Below are 18,679 nucleotides of genomic sequence, written 5' to 3'. Positions count from 1 at the left end.
CAAGATCGACGGAAAACAAATCAAGGAAAAAAAGCATTCGTGATGTTATTAGAACTGTATAAATGATCTCCGAACTTCGCCGGGTTACTTAGAATTCTGCGAATGTCTCGGTATTAGTTTAAAGTTCCCGCAATTTCCCGTTATTTTTCTGAAGGTTTGTAAACTTCTTTGAAACTTTCCAAATTTCCTCTAAAATCTCATACTGCGAATGTAAGAAAAGATGTTTAATTTAGCGGCTCATTTGTGGTATGGCGTTTGAGCCAGTCTCCCTGACATCCAGAATTTTGCTTAGCTTGCAAGAAATGTATTTTTCTGGGATGTGATATTTTTTTAAAAGATTTTAGGTTAAGAAATGTTTTGCATTAGTTTTTTTTATCACAGATCAGTTTATTAACTTTATATTTTATGGGAGTTCAAAACTCGCACGCCACTACAGTCCATCTCGGAACCATAAAATCGATTCGTCGGAAGCTACTGCAGACGCTTGGCTGCGCGAGTCATCTAACTCCCGCATAGTGAGTGAAAATAATCATTTCGGTAATGTGCATCCTAGTGGAGAGGCATTTTGACTAAAACTTTTCGCATGTAGTTGATCGGAGCTAGCAGCAGCTCGTCTTAAAAGCATCAAGAGAAATAAATAATGTATCGTTCCGCGTTGTTCTTCTTTGGCAATAATTCACTACTCCATGATCGCGAGTCCAAATTATTTAGTGCTGCTTCCAGACCTTGGTGTAGCTGGTGGCTCCCTTGCCGTAGTGGTCACCGGTAGCGTAGGCTCCAGCGTAGTTACCCAGATGGCCGTAGACGCTTTGCTGAGCTACAGGGGCATAGGCATGAGCGTGCGTTTCCGGGTGGTGAGCATGGCCAATCTTCTTGACGACGGCGTTGAATCCATTCTGGTCATCGGCGGTGTACTCAACGACGCGGGTCGTTCCATCGGCTTCCTTCAGCATGTATCCACCTAAGGGTTGAAAAACGGCTTTAAGATTGTAATTCAAGCTATGGAATGATGAGAAACATACCCTTGACTACATCACCATCACGGACTTCCCACTGCTTCTTGTGATCTCCGGTGTGTGGATCATCGACGCCGTATTCGAAGTTGTACTTGGGGTAGGCATAGTAATCGTTGTAGGTCTTGGCGTAGCCACTGTGTCCACCAGCGTTGTACAGATGTCCTTGGACATCTCCACCGTACAGGGCACTGTAGCCACCGGAGTAGGTATTGTGGTCGACGTAGCTCTCGCCAGCAGCTTGATGATGGTCTTCTATGATGTACTTTTGAGGCTGCTCGGCGACAACCTGGTGGTGGTACGGTTGGTATTCGTGACTTTCAAGGACGTGGATCGGATAGTGGACCTCGGGAACGGCATGGTGCACGGGTTCGTAGTGGACCGGGTGTTGCGAGACGAAGGAGTAGTGCGCCTGCTCCACCGGAGCGGCCTTGGCGGTCGCGGCGAGTATGGCAAGAGCTGACACGAACTGGAATTCAGTGAACGGGATATGTAGGTTGTTAGAAGTTCTTTAAGATGTGGAATAAATAGTTTTTAAAGCCAGGGTTTTTATATCAGGGTTTGATTAGTTTCGTGGCTGTCACGGGGTGTCTACAAATGATTGGTTGAAATGCCGTTCACATCACAGTCTTTGCTACGTGATAGCCCTATTTTCCTTTCATTATGTTTGTTTGATAGAGGTAGCTTTGAACCTATTCTATGTTCTAAGCTAAACCAAATGTAATCAAAAAGCTCTTATCCAGACGTGCTATGTGGTGAGTAGGTTGGCCGAAAATTGAGGAAAATAGTGGAAAATGAAGTCGCGTTGCAAAAAGGGGAAGGTACAAATATATTCACTCATGAGCCACCAAGTAATCATGTTTGAACTACTGCTCAGTGGGAAAGGTTTACGGAAGACGTGAACTTTTCGTATGTTACTGATCATGAGATATGAGACAGAACAGTATTTTTCTCACTAGAACCACCTACACAGTTAAAAGCTCAATATCAGTGAAAAATCTTGGAACTGTTTACCTTAACATTCGGTTAAGATTTCGGTAAAATTTCACAGAAATCTGTGAAATAATCTTTGTGTGTAGAAAGCTATTATTGAAGTTAAATTTGTGCCAATGTCTCACTCCACTGAACAAATTTATCGATATCTTATCAGGATCATTAGATATAAAAAAAATAGTATTTATGTTCACTACGCCTTGTGTCGCTTTGAAATTAAACGCAAACCGAGAGATTTCACTCAACTAAAAAACTTTGACATCAAGAACCTTCCATATAGTCAGAATTGGTAGATATGATATCAGAAACAATATTCTGCTCTTAAGAGTAAGCCTAATGGCCAAAAGTAAGACTACTGTTACCCACCATCAGAGAGGGCTTTTTTTTCCTTGCTTTGTTTTTCGTCGATCTTGGTTTCCGTACTGAGTATCAAGCTCCCACACCTGAACTAAATTCTCCTCTACCAGGGAAGCAGTTTAAAGAGACGTTAATAGACGGAAGCACACACACTATCGACTCATCAACTCATTAACCGGGGACCAACGGCTTTACTTCCCTTCCGAAAGGAGGCGTGATCAGATATTTTATGCCTTAGAAAATCCCGGTGGAGCCGACTGGCATCTAAACCAGGCCCTTTGGGGTGAGAATCAATCACGCTTAGCACTACACCACCGGAAACGGAATCTTTTCATGGGGTCAGAATCACGAGATATTAGACAGAAACATATTTTTGTATATTTTTTGAATGAGAACTTTACATGAACGATACCAGAAATAGAGAATCTATGTCACATTAGGTTTAGGTGATACCGAGAATAAGTTGTTAAGCCCTTGTTATGGCTATTTTCTTTGCTGGTAGAGCTACCTCCAAGGTATCGCTAGAGTAAGTGAGGGTGGATCGTAGCTTGCAGAAAACGGATAGCCATTAGCAGTGGTACTACTTCAAAGTAAATATGAAGGAATTAACCGTTAAATGCATAGTGTTGCCATTTGGCAACATACCTTTGTTTATCTATAAACATGGTGAAACTATATTTTAATAGTAAGCGCAATATATATCACAGAGAAAAAAATTCACCGCAAAATAAAAAATCTTGCACTTAAAGGTTAAACACGCAGTACCAATCCTGGGAGCAAAATAATTAAAAAAAAAAAACAAATGAAAATCACGAAAAAACAAAACTGAAGACATCCTGACAACCAATTTTCACTAATTTCACAAAAAAAAAAACAAATTTTAAAATTCTAGGGAAGTATATTAGATTTCCTCGGAAACAGCTAAATAAAAGGCATGCTTAATATATATTTTCGCTAAAGATAGCCCACACTGACCAGAAAACCATTTCACGGAATTTTGTTTCTGTGAAGAACTGTCAATAAGTTAAGATATTGAGATCTTAAGAGTTAAGATAAATTTCCTGCTGATGTGATGGAAACTTTTCGCTAGGTAGGAAGTAACTTCCAAAGAGGTCCGAAAAAACTTCCACAGCTGACCTATTCTGGGAGATATTGCCAATTGAACTGAAATTTCTTCCCATTATTACCCGTTCAACTGAAATTAGGCTGACATCACTTTTCCCTTGTTTCACAAAAACGCGGTGGTGTGAGGACAATAAACATCCAGGAATAGCTTGAAGAATTTGTCGGGCAAGTTAGAAAAAACGTTCAGAGGAAGACGACAGACACTTCGGGAGCAATTCCACAGTACTTCTAGGGAATCTTGTGTCAGTCTGAAGAATCATTCAGAGCAAGTCTGGCAAAAACTCCCAGATTATGTCGGTAGAAAGTACACGAGGAAGCCAGAAACTGTTCTGGGAGAAACCGGAATAAACTTCCATGAGATGTGCAGGAATCTTCAGGTGGAAGTGAGAATACATTTCCTGGGGGAATCAGAATTGGTCGTAAAAAAAAGATGCGGGGAAGTTCTAAGAAAAGACAGAATAAACTTCCGGGAGTAGTGTTCTCAAGTATTTTTTTATAGTTTTGTAGACCAGTGATGCAAAATATCATGACACTCACTCGACACTCGTCAACGCATCAACCAACTATCGCTGACAAAACGTTTTGTCACGCAGTGAGAGGCAGAGCCATGGCAAGCAACAATAACCAGTGATGGTCGCTGCTTACAGGCAAAACTTAACACTCGCTGGTGATGATGTAAAGCACAACGGAAACAGTGAAAACTTCTACAGTACGATGATGAGAAAAAGCGAAGCGACAGAAGCACGTCTCGGCACGCGTGACTGTGTGAGTTACAAACAAAGCTGTTGGGCTCACTCACCAATACACTCACATAAGTAAGCAAAGCAGCAACTGCTTTAAAACGAGCCCCAGTGATTGTTGTGATTGTTGAGAATGACTAGATTGGTGATGGATCACCACCGAAGACGACATTCACGAGTTGCTTTTTTACTTCTTTCGTCAACTTGATGGATGGTCATGGAGAGTGCTTCGACAAGCACATTAATAGGAACGTACCACGCATTACTACCATCAGCTGTTTGACGATTGTGATAGGTCGCAACTCCGCTGTAGACCATGATTTTGAATTTTAGAATGCTTTAGAACTTAAATTAAAGTTGCAGTGTTACCTTAGCTAAGATAATGAGAGGATTCTACAGGAAAACAACATTCAGGATATGTTGGAAAAATCTTCCGACAAAAGTTAATAAGAATATCAGATAAAACTTCCGAAGGTAGTATGAAGAAATTTTGAAAAGAAAACAAATGAAATATGAGAAAGTTGGAAAAACAAATTCTGGTGAAGTGGGAAGCTACTTCTTTAACTAAACGCCAGTATTTTTAAACGTTTTTAACGTAGACTACGTCTTACGGAAAGGTACAGCAGGTGGATCTTAAATCATAAATTTCGACGGTCAAGAAAAAGTGTTAGGTTTTGAACGCTTATAACTTTGTCATTAGTAGCTGAAATTAAAATCCAAATACACCAATCGATTGGAGGTAACTCTATGAGTTTGATGAAATAAATTCTTTTCCCATTTTTCCATAAAAAATCTTTTAAAAATGTACAAATAATGTGCGATAATTTTACCATTATTTTCATCCCGACACGAATGCCACGATGATGGTAAAGTGTCGTTAATAAATAATAATAATAATAATAATAATTTTCATGAAATAAACGTTTTCCAAAACCCAGAGATTATAATCGAGTACCACTTTGTTGTGCATCGTTCAGCTTAAACCAGCAAATTTATAAAAGAGTACTGCTGTCACGCCTCCACTCATTTTCGCATCGAACTTCCAAACCAAAACATTTAACAGATGCATAACTTGTATACGAACTTTTGCTCTGATTTTAAAATTGAACAAAATAACTGCCCTAATTTTAAATTAATGTTGTACTTAGCACCTGCTTGTAGAAAATTAAACGTTTGATTTGAGAAAAGTCCATTTTTTCCCTTCATTTGTTTTCCGTCGATCTTATTTTCCGTATTGAGTATCAATGCTATCGACGCCAGGAAGGGCCTGGACCCAACCTATCGACCTATCGACTCATGCACCGGAGACCAACGGCTTTACTTCCCTTTCAAAGGAAGGCGTGATCAGAGATTTTATACCTCAGAAAATCCCGACGGCGTTGATTGGGATTGAATCCAGTCCCTTTGGAGTGAGAGGCAATCACGTTTACCTTTAAAAGTCACTTCTACTTCTACTGTATTTAAAAGCAATATCAAGAGAAATGTACGAAAAATTCACAAAACAGCTCACCGTAGTCTATGTCACAACCCCACCAATTTTTATTAACATAATTTTTTACAGGTGGATTCAGAATAACTGTGACCGATTTCACAAATATGCAATTCTCAATTAGTAAAATGGGTAAATGTTCAAGTATTTTTGTTTTCAAGTGTGAATAAATACCAGCTTATATTGATAGTAGGATTTCATCCGTTTTCGATTTCAAGCAGCCATGGACGTAAAACCGGAGCATGTCATAGATCTCTACAAATTCGAGTGTTGTCTTTTTTTTCTGCAATCTCTTCGAAAGAATGAAACATTTATTTTTTGCATCAATATAGAGGTATGTGTGGAACATCCCTCCAATATCAGAGCTTAGACGTATCACCAAGACTCAAAAATGCTGGAGCTAAGGCGTACGTGCCAGCTGTGATTCAATTTCGTGGCAAATTTAAAAATTAAAGATGAAGGGAGAGAAATTTGAATTAAAGTATGCTTAGTTGAAGGTTATATATGTTGTATATCTGGAATATACTTTTATCAAAAATCATGCAAGCGTTCAATCGTTATGACTATTTTAAAAAGTGACAGTTATTCCGAATCACCCAGTACACAACTTTGCTTACGCTGTTAACCACTTAATCAAATTTACATGGCTACGACTTATCGAACTAATTCCTATCACATTATCCGTTTTGAGTCATGGGTAACAAAATGGCTTACAAAAACAATTCAAAATTTGTGCTGTAATTATTGAAATATTTAAAAATGTGTAAATGGACCATAGCATGCAAACATATAGAATGGTATCAAAATCTGAGTGTAATTGGATGAAACTTCTTGAAAATGTTGACAATAAACACTTCCAGAAACATTTCTGAGTAGAATTCATAAACGTTTTCCCCGCAGATCTAATATCACAGTTTAATAGATGAATTTAGCAAATGCATTATAAATTGATCAGTTGGCATCTATCAACAATTAACTTGCTCCTTGCTTCAAAAATACAGGCTCTAGCTAGATTTAAAAGTCTTCTCCACACTACTTTTAGCCGAATTGTAAATAGAAAAGCTAGAATAAAAACTCATAATTAAAAATACTTAAATGAAAAACAGTTAAACATTAATCAAAAACAGGTTAAAAGGTGCATTTAGCAAAGTTGCTTGAAATAATATTCGAATTCATGTCGAGTAGTTTTAACTAAGGTACTACTTGTTAAAAATTTAAAACCCCTTTTTTCAAGTTTCTTATTTGAATTTATAGATGGTTAAGTCTAAGGAAAAACCGAAAATATAACCCTTCTCAAAACTAGTTGCTATCGTCGTCGGTGAGGGTCACCAACGGGATCAAAATCTAGTAACAACAAGTTGAGCGGAAACTTGTTCGTAGTTGTTTTGTGATATAAGGAGCTCGGTGGCCTATTGGCGACCAATTTTACATACTGAACAGAAGACCGTGGGTTCAAACCCAAGCTGCTTCACGCTATTGAATCATAGTTTATTGTTAACCAAAGCGAATCTAGCTGCAATTCCAAGCCTTTTATCCAACATCCCAAAGTAACATGAGGAAGACTTTCAGATGGAACTTCAACCTAAATTTTGCAGACGATAGCATGTTCAAATATTCAGGCAATTATGAGCTACAGGTTACATTTGAATTATTGTTAGGTATTATTCTTTTCTCCATAAGAAAGAATTCTTGCAGTTTTAACCTTAAATGTTGCAAAATCTGTCGCCTTTCAAATGACGAATCAAGAATAAAACCATCGATCGAACTACTTGAGATCTTAACATTCGAAGAATTTTGTTTTTGCATGACTTTTGGTTTGAAATAACCCATGACTTTTGCTTGTTAAGTTATACCCAAATACTTTGCTGGGTAAAAATGTGCCTCATTATTTCCCCTACAACTTTTTTGAAGACCAACTTTTTGAAACATTTGAAACAAAATAAGTTAGAATTAAAATATGATTTTTTAGGGGCACCTTAATTTAAAGCAGAAAAATAGATCTGTTCTAGCATGGTCGTATGAAGAGCAAGATAAATGGTGTCTTCAGTAAAGCTGTTTGAAATAATGATTTCCCCAACTTTGATGAAGAATGTAACCTCTTATAGTTGGAAACAATCTTTAGCATCCTGATTTAAGTGAAAATTAGGACCAGTGCTGTCATTATAAATTTAGAGCTGGTCACTAGGGTGGGTCAGCTTTGCCAACCTATGTTCCTTACTGCTTTTTCAATGCGTATTGAGGACTCCAACAACTGTGCAAAATTTGAGCGCATTTGGTTATAATCTCAATTTGCGGCGAATTTTAAACTTGGTATGGGAAAATGTATGGGAAAAGGAACGAGTCTATGCTTTGCCTACCAAAAATCCATATATTGCTCAAATTACTCCAAACCTTTAGATTAAGAATATTATGCAAAACAACTTTGTCGAAGACTGTACTTCGATTTGATCTTTGTACAAAAAACTACTAACCTTTCACATTAGGCCAAGTGTCTTATACTTACCAAAAAGCTCATACCCAAGCAACAATTTCGGTTTTATGAGGGTTCTGTAGATCATTTGTACTTGAAGAATGCTATAAAACCTCGATAAAACTTGCAATGTTACTTGGGATATAAAGCCAGTAGGCAAATATATCATATTAACAATATGATCCATTCATGCCTTTTCCATATGTTGCAATGGCGACCCGCAAAATATTGCTTCACGCACCATCGAGCGTTGAAAAAGGTCAGCAACAATCATTCAATTACAATCGAGGGGTGCGAATATAGCACTTATTACAAAAGTAAGAGTCAAATTATTTTCATTAATTACATTGTGTATATTACTTTAAAAATTTTCTGACATGTCACTGTTGTCATGAAATAAAACAAAATGCTGATATATATTCATTTTAAATATTAAACAAATTTTCATTTGGTTTACCCCTCGTGACGATAAACAAATACATTGGTAGCCTTTTTGGCCACAGAGATGCTTTCATCGCTAAAAATTCGGTTCGCCAGCTAAGTGAAAGAATGGATCATATTGTTAATATAATATATTTGCTGTAGGTAAGCGCAGAGCAATAGGTCTAAATACAAATAGAACTAACTTTTTTTTTCTCAGAAGCCTACTCCATTTGCAGTCTTTGACAAAGTTTTTTTTTGCATAGTAATTCCGAACTATTGTCCTTATTTTGAGAATTTATTGCAATATTTTTGGCAATCACTAGGGTGTGTCAACTTTACCAACCTATGTTTCTTACTGCCTTTTCAATGCGTATTGAGGACTACAACAACCATGCGTATTTGGTTACAATCTTAATTTGTGGGGAATTTTAAACTTGGTATGGGAAAATGAGTGGGAAAAGGAACGAGTCTATGCTTTGCCTACCAAAAATCCATATATTGCTCAAATTACTCCAAACCTTAGAAGTAGATTAAGAATACTATACAAAACAACTTTGTCGAAGACTGTACTTCGATTTGATCTTTGTACAAAAAGCTACTAACCTTTCACATTAGGCCAAGTGTCTCATACCTACCAACAAGCTCATATAAAGCCTGTACTCGATTTGCAGTTTTCGACAAAGTTTTTTTTTTTTTGCATAGTAATCCCGAACTATTGTTCTTATTTTGAGAATTTTGTGCAATATTTTTGGTAATCAATTGGCATTAGGTTTGTTGCATTTCTTATACATTATTCCATACAAAATTTCAAATTCTCCTGCAAATTTATCACCTAAATCGTTCAAATTTGATACCGTTGTTGCTGACCTCAATACACTTTTGAAGAGCAGTGGGCAACAGGAGGTTGTGATTCAGCATACAAAGTTGATCCACCCTAGTGGTCACTCACTGATATTTCATATGTGTGCCCCTAAAAAGGAACACCCATAATTGTTCAACATCTACACACTTTAGATCCCTCTATTTAAAACCAGGGTACGGGTAAACGTGTCTGCTATCAGGGCGTCTTAAAACTTGAAAAAACAATTATTTTCTAATATTGGTTTTTCAGTTCAACTGTGCATCAAAACGCGGACTTGTCCTTCTTCAGGGGATATAAAGCTGTATCGTCTATCGTTCAGCGTTAAAATTATCACGATCTTACACTAAGACTAACTCTCTGGAAATCCCAACCTCTGGATCGAAATGTTGACGATGATAAAACTGTAATCAACACTTTTCTTGACGACTGAAAAGCTGAAACAAATTACTAATTCCTCAACATCTACAACATTTTATAAAATTCTAGATTTTTTTTAAGTGCACCGCTAAGGGAACATGCATAAATAACATAGAATTTGAGGGGGAAGGAGGGAGAGGTTCAGAAGTTGAAACCAGCCATGTATTAGGTATAGCAAAATACGTTTCGATGTGGGAGGGTGGTCTGAAATCGGTCAAACATATGCTACATCATTTATGTAACAATGATTAGTTCCCTGAACTTCAATAAGGTTCTCAAGACCTCTCATTTTTTAAAGCTTCTACCATTGCACACTGGGCCAGGAATGTTCTCTAGCGGAGGAAAAGTAGGCTGAGGAGATTTGACGTCTTAAGAAGAAATATTTATTTTATCAAAACAAACAACTTTGCCAAAGTCGTCAAGCCTTTAAAACGCCATTTCAATGCAATGAAAAAAGGTATTGAAAAAAAAATCCACTAAAATGAAGACATCTCAAAAACCCAAAATCAACCTCTCTCAAATTTTTTGATATTTTGTTTATCGAGTATTGTTGAGTGTTTGCTGAAAATGTTAGGTTGCGATTTTTTGCGCTTTTTTTCAACAATATCTTTAAAATTTGAAGCTTAAACCAGTTTGTTTCTTAACGAAAGTTATTCATTTAATGCATTTGCATAAAAGAAAAATATAACCGTATATAGTTTTTAGCAAAAAACCGAAACAGAAAGAAAAAACATATTTTCGACATGTTTTTTCTTTAACTTCATATAATTCGGAACCAGTAGGCTGTGGAAATTTTTCGTCTTCAAAAGAGTAGTATATTTTGTCAAGATGAACAACTTTGCCTAAGACATCAAGTCTCCAAAACGTCAGAGAAAAAAATTAGAATGTGGCGCCATCTTTGCGGAAGAGATTTGAACTTTTTGTTTATGTCAATAGATTGTCCTTGTTATGATGAGAAACTTTGCGGAAGACACCAAGTCGCGGAAATGCTTCGTTTTGGAGTTATTAATTTTGCGCCGCTAGATTGCATACCTGGCCAAGTGTGCATTGTCCAGAAGAAAATTGAAGTGCCTTGTAGTTATTTGATCTATTCTGAAGCATATTTAATTTTCCCGAAGATTTCAATACTTTCTTGTAGCTAATGAATCATTATTTGAAATCTCTTAATTTCCCAGTAGTTCCTGAAATTTAAATGAAGTTATCGGAACTTCTCTTTCGGTTCTACATTTTTCCTTCTCTGAAGTCCCTGTAAATGTCTAGTCATTTTGAAATTCTCGGCTTCCATGATTCATTGGAACTTCTTTAAAGCTCATTTAGCTAATTACTAAAATTGCTTTGCTCAAAATACTCGGAACACCTATGAAAATTATGAAACTGTATGACATTTTTAAAACATCCCTGAAGCTCTCCGGACTTTCCTAAAGATTCCGGAAACTTGTTCAAATTCCCAGAAATAGACTGAGTTTCTTAAAATTCTGAAAAGTTCCTTGCTGCATATATTTTTGTGAAAATTTTGCTGTCTCCTGGAAGTTAATTAAACTTCCCCGATGTTTTCTGATTTTCCCTGATATTATCTAAGCTACTCTGAAGTTATCATAATTCTCCTGACGTTCTTGATACTGACCTGAAACTAATGATAGTTTGATAGTTTTCTTTATTGAGAAGGTTTTCAGCCTTTGGCTGGTTCAAACTGTCTAAATTTTTTTAGACATTTCAAAAGTTTCCAAAATATGCATTAAGTTTTAGAAAATTATCTGGACTTCCCTGCAATTTTCAAAGATTCTCAAAATGTTGCTGATATTATAGGTACTGTCCTGAATTTATCGGAACTAATCTTTACAGATCCTTAAGCATTCTGGAAATACATGATGTTACTGAAGTTTCTAGAAATACTCTTAAGGTATCTGAGCTTCAATGAAGATCTCTAGACTGAGCTTCCCTAAGGTTCTTGGAACTTCTTTGATGTATCCACAATTTTACTCATGTCATATGGACTTCTCAGGAGTTGTCATGCCTTTCCTGAAGTTCTTTGATTATCCCTGGAGTTCCTAGATCTTCTTCAAAGTTCTTGAAGTTTTCTTGAAGCTAATGGAACCATCTTGACGTTCTCGAAGCTGGCCAGAAGTGCACGACATTTATCAGAACATCTTTTACTAGACTCTTCACGATTCTGTAGTGGGCGTTTTGCTTGATCTATACTTAGTGTTCTAGATGCACATACAGTAAGTAATTTCCAACAAGTACTGGGAGCTCTCTATGGATATGGCGGGACGTAAGAGCGGGCTGTATAAAATTTCTTCGAAAAACTGCAAGATCCGAAAACAAAATCTGGCGTATCCCAAAGCGTATGTTCACTGACTTGCATCATGTGGCTGAGTATGAAATGCTGATCCCTGCAGTCATCTACATCATGAGGCAGGGACCACCTACTGTATCCGAAAATTATACCCGTTACAAAGCCAACAATGCAAGACTAGCACCTGACTCAACGGCAACAAATGGCTAGAGCCATGTAGCGAGACTGAACTAATCTCACTATTATCAGAAAGATTATACTTAACAGATCAACTGTGCCGAAAACAGGAGCTTTCCAAATCGTCAGGATCGTAGCATTTGAGGCAAACATCAAGCAGTTCTTTACTCTGAAACCACCTAGCGAGCAATTTTTGAACTTCTCTTGAAACCCGCGGGTTCTTACTAAACCAAATTATTTATTGGAAGACGGAAATTTTATATAAGGTCGTATTATTTCTTAATAAATAATTACTATCCGCCTGAGATAAATTGATTTATCATTATGCATTCGATTCAAAAATAGAAATAATTTGCAAAATGATCAAATCCACATGACTTTAGACCAGTGTGACCATTAGGGTGGGTCAAGTTTGTATGGTGAATCACAACTGCCCACTGCTCTTCCAAAGTGTATTGAGGTCAGCAATAACGGTTGGACGAATTTGGTGATGATCTGAATTTGAAATATTGCTTAGGATAATGTATTGTAAATTAAAACAATTCTGTTTATGTGGTTGCCAAACGTTAAAATATTGCTCAAATTTCACGAAAAATTGACAATAGTTTGAGATACTAATCAGAAAAACTTTGTCGAAAATTGCAAATGAAAAGAAACCTGTTTTGAGAAAATAGTTATATTTATTTGCATTCAGACCTATTGCTCCATTCATGCCCACAGGCATATATATGAACTTGTAGGTACGTGTGGAATACTTGGTCTAAAGAGAATGATTAATAACTTATTGAACATAGATCAAATATATTTGCAGTCTTTAACAACATTGTTATACATAGTATTCTCAATCTAAGTCCGAGAATTGATATGAGCGATATTTAGAATTTTGGTAAGCAAATGAATAAGGTCGTTCAGTTCCCTTTACATTTTCCCATACAAAATAAAAAAAATTCCCGCAAATCGAGATTACAGGAGGATGTAAAGTTGACCCACCCTAGTGATCACTGCTGTTTATTTTATTGGAGGAATAGTTTCAAGAGAACTCCATCACCATTAATAGAAATGGTGAATTTGTTAGTGTATACTAAATCATTTGGTTTTGAATAATTATTGTCCAAGGTGGATCTACTAAAAATAGGTGCATATGAGCAGTTCCTCGCCATCTGACGAACCAATTTTTTTTTTCAATCTGCTGTTAGCTAAATGCAAATATTAAAACGTGAGGACACCTCGTCTCGTCATCCGGTGACAACATTCTTCAAATGTTGTGAGACTGTCTAACTGCTATTCCACACTCTTCTTGCCTCAATCTATGAACTCTCAATCACTGATGACTTATTAATAAGTCCTTAATTTGCTACTTCATATAAGCCTTCCTCATCAAGCTACTGCACCAAAACCAATAGCAAACAGTTTGTCAGTATTTTGTACTTTGTTGCAATCCAATCAGAGACACTCCTACTGCATCACCCAAATCAGCTCTGCGTTGCGATGCGCTCCGTTTCAACAAAAGCCCATCGAGATGAATCATTATGCAATTCACTCAAGCATCCATTGATCTCAATCTTCCATCTAACACCTCTTGAACCAAACACTCCACTCCAACCGAGTGGTTTCAATTTCACTTTCGTAGCCACTTATCAGCTGCCCTGCTGCACCAAGTCCTTAAACAAACACCTTACACCCATCGGATCCCATATCTTTTCAACACTCACTCTCAACATATCTACTGCTTTTCTTGGATCTATAAGGACACTTGAAGTGGGCACTGCTATTCTCCTGGCACAGGTCGAAACTATTAGTCAAAAAAATGCCTCACAGCACACTCTTCACTTGATGGTTAGATAACTGTTTAGTACGGTGCTACAAACGGACATCTGATGCTATTCTGGACACTGGACTAAGTTTTTATACTACCGTCGTTGATCGCCGATCTAGGTACTAGAAGTGGTCGGTACAGGTTCGTCTAAACGCGTCATTGATTGTTTTGCTTCGAGGACTTCTGGTCGCGCACACACACTAAACGCATGCGACGATTTTCCGAAAACCCTCCCCCCCCCCTTCTACCCATACACAACCTAGCCTGACTTTGATGGCACAACACTCCACCTGCAAGAACACCTTCCATGCTCGATGGAAATATGATCGGCCAAAATATGAGCTCAACAGATCGTCATCGTCAGCGACCCGGGCGGCTTCTTTTGAGTGTGTGAATCGGTTAGTTCGCTACTAGTTTCGATGGCTTTGCTGACAGGCTGCTACGTGCGGGGAGTTGAACGATGATGGAAATGTATTTAGTTTTCAATAACGATGTTTCCACCCAGAAAACTAACGAAACGTATGCCGGGTTTCGCAGCAAGCGCGTGGTTCTTTGGAGTGATTCAAACAACCGTTAGGCTAGTAAAAATGAGCAGTTACCGATAGCTAATCGATAGCAAATGAATATCTTAATGGGGTTTGATACCAGATTTTGGTATGCTTGTGGTATAAAACCTTGTTTTGATTTTATTAAGCTATCGAAACACTTTGTAAAATATCAAATGAATACCAAAATAACAAATTGTGATCTTTCAGTTTTTAGACAATAACACCTTAGAGAGTTATTTAATTGGTATTAGAAGATCTTCAACATAGCAAACAATGGTATTCTGGCATCTAAAAAAGCGTCTGTTATCCGTCTATTATTGTAATAACTAAATTATTTATTATTTCGTTATGTGTAGAACATTTTTGAGGTATTATTTTTGGTATTTTACCTTTTATGTCAGCCTTACTAATACCATATTTAGGTTGCCAGTTATGCTATTTTTATACCTGAATTTAGTTTCAATAAGTTATTTTTTCCTGCTCTGGGGGAACGTATCAATTACTTAATAAGATATGACATCAAAATTTGATATCGATTTGTTATGATTTTGCTACTTACCTCTACTCGAGCTCCTAGATCCATAATCACTTGAATCCCTCGTGCTTTTAAACTGAAATCGTACTTTTATCCGCTGTGATCGGAAAATTCACCCGTCCTATTCGAACTTGAGGAATCATTGGAAAAACAACCCAAACCCACCACCGGACGCCCTCTAGCCAAAGTGGCAATCGTATTGGCATGTGCGCGCGCACATACACACATCCAGATGTATGTATTAGAAGCTTCAGATTCTACCCTGCCTGATGGATGGATGCAAACTCGAGACCTATCCATTACTACCAGCGGATGACGGTCTCACCACAGAGACAACCGTACAAATTTTCGTTTCGCACCAAGTTTTTCTTTAATTGAGCCAGAACTGTGGCAATTTCTAATTAGTGTGCTATTAGTTTTCATTAGTGTGCAAGAATGGTGAAATCTGGTTACGGTTCACTAGTTGCTACTCTGCACGCCGCCCGGTCTCGATGGGTGATGGATTCTTGTTTCAAGCGAGGGAAGCCTGTTTGATGGGCGAGCAGGTGGAAACTTCGATCGGGGTGGTTTTATGATACGTGTGAGAAACTTTGCTTGAAGGTACATACATTGGATATGGAAGTTAGGAAGGAAGGAGGAAACATACATGCACCGAGTGTGTAGTGCAATTTAGAAGTGAGTACACATTTTTGGTTGTTAAAGTTATTGCAACCAGCAGCGGAAGGAAGGTTGTTCAATTTCAAAAATGAAGGAAGCGTTCATGAAAAATCTGTAACACACGCGCCGGACATGTTTATTGTATGAGATCAGTGAAGGACGACGATTACGGTGGTGTGCGGTGACGTTGGAGTTGGCGGTGGTCGTATTCTTCGGCGTATGTGGTTTGAACCATTATTGGAATGTTGATTGGTCGGACGGGTGGTCTTGGATTGGTTGCGACTTGGCGTGACAAATGTAGGTTGTACTTGACCGCCAAGTGAACTGCATTTTTATGGAACCGGACGGCAGCAGATTGAACTAGCAATTTGCCAGAGCGGTAATTTACCTCATTGGGGTACCAGAGAAGGAAACCAATAAACGTATCGAAGGTTAGATTAGGGTCGCAAATTGAGGACATAGAAATTCTTGTAAAATACCCTTGAACTTCATTATCCGTAAAACATAGTTCGTGTTTAATATTACTTTAGACAAAATAACATGGATTACATTTTTTTGCCACTTTCCTTGTAAAACGTTATACTATTTCCGAAAAAAGGCCTGGCTAGAACAATGCTATATTTTCTTGTTTCAATGAAAGATAATGTTGGTATTTCCAACATGACAAGGAATCAACTTTAGCTTGGTCTGCTTAACAGCCGTGACGATTTACACGCATGGCTACCGAGAGATTCCAAACAATTCATCGCAAATCCAAGTCAACTGGAAATTTTGCACTTCAGCTATACTGCCTATTAGTCCCATGTGCAATTTCATAATTTTGATATAACAACACTATCCACTATCAATTGGTATCTAATTATATATTATTCGATAAGATTAAAGACTTTGATCAAGAAAAATGTGTCACATTGTAATCGATTTTAACTTGAAAGAATTATCGATAAATTTACTTTGATATTTTAAATAATAATTTTTATATACTTCGTTAGTTCGACTGCCTTTTTCTCAATGCCCACTTTTCCCATATGGGACCGATATGCGAATATAGGCACTATGGAATGGCATGAATATTAAATACAAATTTGCAATTTTTTATAGTAAGCACAGGTTAAAGAAAAGGTAATTAAAACAGGAATTTATTATTTTGGTGGAGCTCTTCAGTCTATTTCAAAAAGTTGTTGCTACCATTAACTTCTGATTATCGCAGTCGAAATAGGTTAATTGCCAGATTTGAATCATTAAGATTTAAATAAAACTATGATTATATTTTCAACAGATATTTAGACTGAATTTTCCATAGATATTAAGACTAGAGTGTCACATAAGCCACCGATGGTATAACACGACAAATGTATGAAAAAGACTGGTACACAGGAGGAATTCGAATTTATTTTCTTAATACAGTCTACTCTCAACAACTCGATATTCTTTTTTTTTCCTTGATTTGTTTTCCGTCGATCTTGTTTTCCGTCGATCTTGTTTTCCGTCGATCTTGTTTTCCGTCGATCTTGTTTTCCGTCGATCTTGTTTTCCGTGCTGAGCACCAATGCTACCGACGCCAGGAAGGCAGTTCCTACACCTGGACCCTAACTATTGACCCCTCAACTCATGAACCGGGGACCAACGGCTTTACTTCCCTTCCGAAGGAAGGCGTGATCAGAGATATTATGTCTCAAAACATCCCTGTGGCGCCGACTGGGATTGAACCCAGGCCTACAGGGGTGAGAGGTAATCACACTTACCACTACACCACCGGCGCCGCTAACTCGAAATTCTATAACTCGATAGATTCGGAGGTACCTTAATTTTTTCATGTTTCGTACTCTCCATAAGTCAATATTTTCACAAGTCTCACATCCGTGATTTCAATGCTAAAATCAAAGAGACTTTGGAAACATGACAACTCGTCGGCAAATTGAGTACCCAGATCCATTCGGCCACATCAGATCATGTTTCTGGTGTCCTTGGGATAATGACCCTTATCTTTAATTCTTACCAAAATCAAACATGAGGCAAATCAGACTTGAGTACTCAGGGCAGAAGTGCCAAGTTTGGCAACGAGATTGAAAAATGTCTTCACCTCTTAAATAAAACAGAATAGCGGGATACAGTAACTTAATAAATGTTCAGATTTTTTTTTAGTTTCGGAAGTTCAAGAATCGTTTTATAATTTTAGGTACCATAAAACGGGGTAACATTGATGATTTTTTAATGTATATTCTACATATTTTTTACAGCAATGAATATTTTTTAAATTTTATATTTTTAAAACAAGTACTGAGGATCCAGGAGTTAATTCGTTATTTATTTGTTTAACGGAAATTAAAGCATGTGCATTTCTTGTTAAGTTGTTTGACCGAACATCAGTATTTTGATTTGGGGTTACTTTGATAATGCTCGATAAATATAGAAAAAAATCGTGAAACTCAAACTTTTCAGTTCTTTAAATATGAAACTTTGAATGAATGTATAATCAGAAAACATCATAGGCAATACGAATACAACATTGGATTTGTGATGGCTATATCGGAAATACATTTCAAAAATGATGGTTTGAGTGCTTTTTCAAACAGGCGAAAATACAAAAATGGTTTTTTAATCTGTTTGCAAAATATGTACACATACTATATAAAAACTATATACGATATCAACGGAAATACCCTAAGCTACAACATGGAACCAATATTCTAATTTAGAGACAGCGCAGCGAGTTAATCTTTATATTATACTATCAAAGATATCCCGTTTAACGGTACGT

At 37.2% G+C, this 18,679-nt stretch overlaps 1 protein-coding gene across 1 annotated transcript; it reads right to left on the bottom strand.

The window, feature by feature from the left end:
* Positions 1-355: 355 nt before the first annotated feature.
* On the bottom strand, positions 356-14,224 carry LOC135714895 (pro-resilin-like). The gene is made up of 3 exons (XM_065238307.1): positions 14,075-14,224; positions 1,023-1,482; positions 356-961 (listed from the first exon to the last, which is right to left on the bottom strand). Exons 1-3 carry the CDS (start codon positions 14,081-14,083, stop codon positions 708-710), a joined length of 723 nt encoding a protein of 240 aa, XP_065094379.1. The 5' UTR covers positions 14,084-14,224; the 3' UTR covers positions 356-707.
* Positions 14,225-18,679: the final 4,455 nt, after the last annotated feature.

Source organism: Ochlerotatus camptorhynchus, unplaced genomic scaffold (assembly GCF_037179485.1).
Source record: "Ochlerotatus camptorhynchus isolate MF236.1 unplaced genomic scaffold, CSIRO-AGI_Acam_v1.1 ptg000758l, whole genome shotgun sequence".
NCBI lineage: Eukaryota > Metazoa > Arthropoda > Insecta > Diptera > Culicidae > Ochlerotatus > Ochlerotatus camptorhynchus.
Note: the sequence above shows the minus strand (reverse complement) of the source record. Positions and strands in the feature narration are given on the sequence as shown.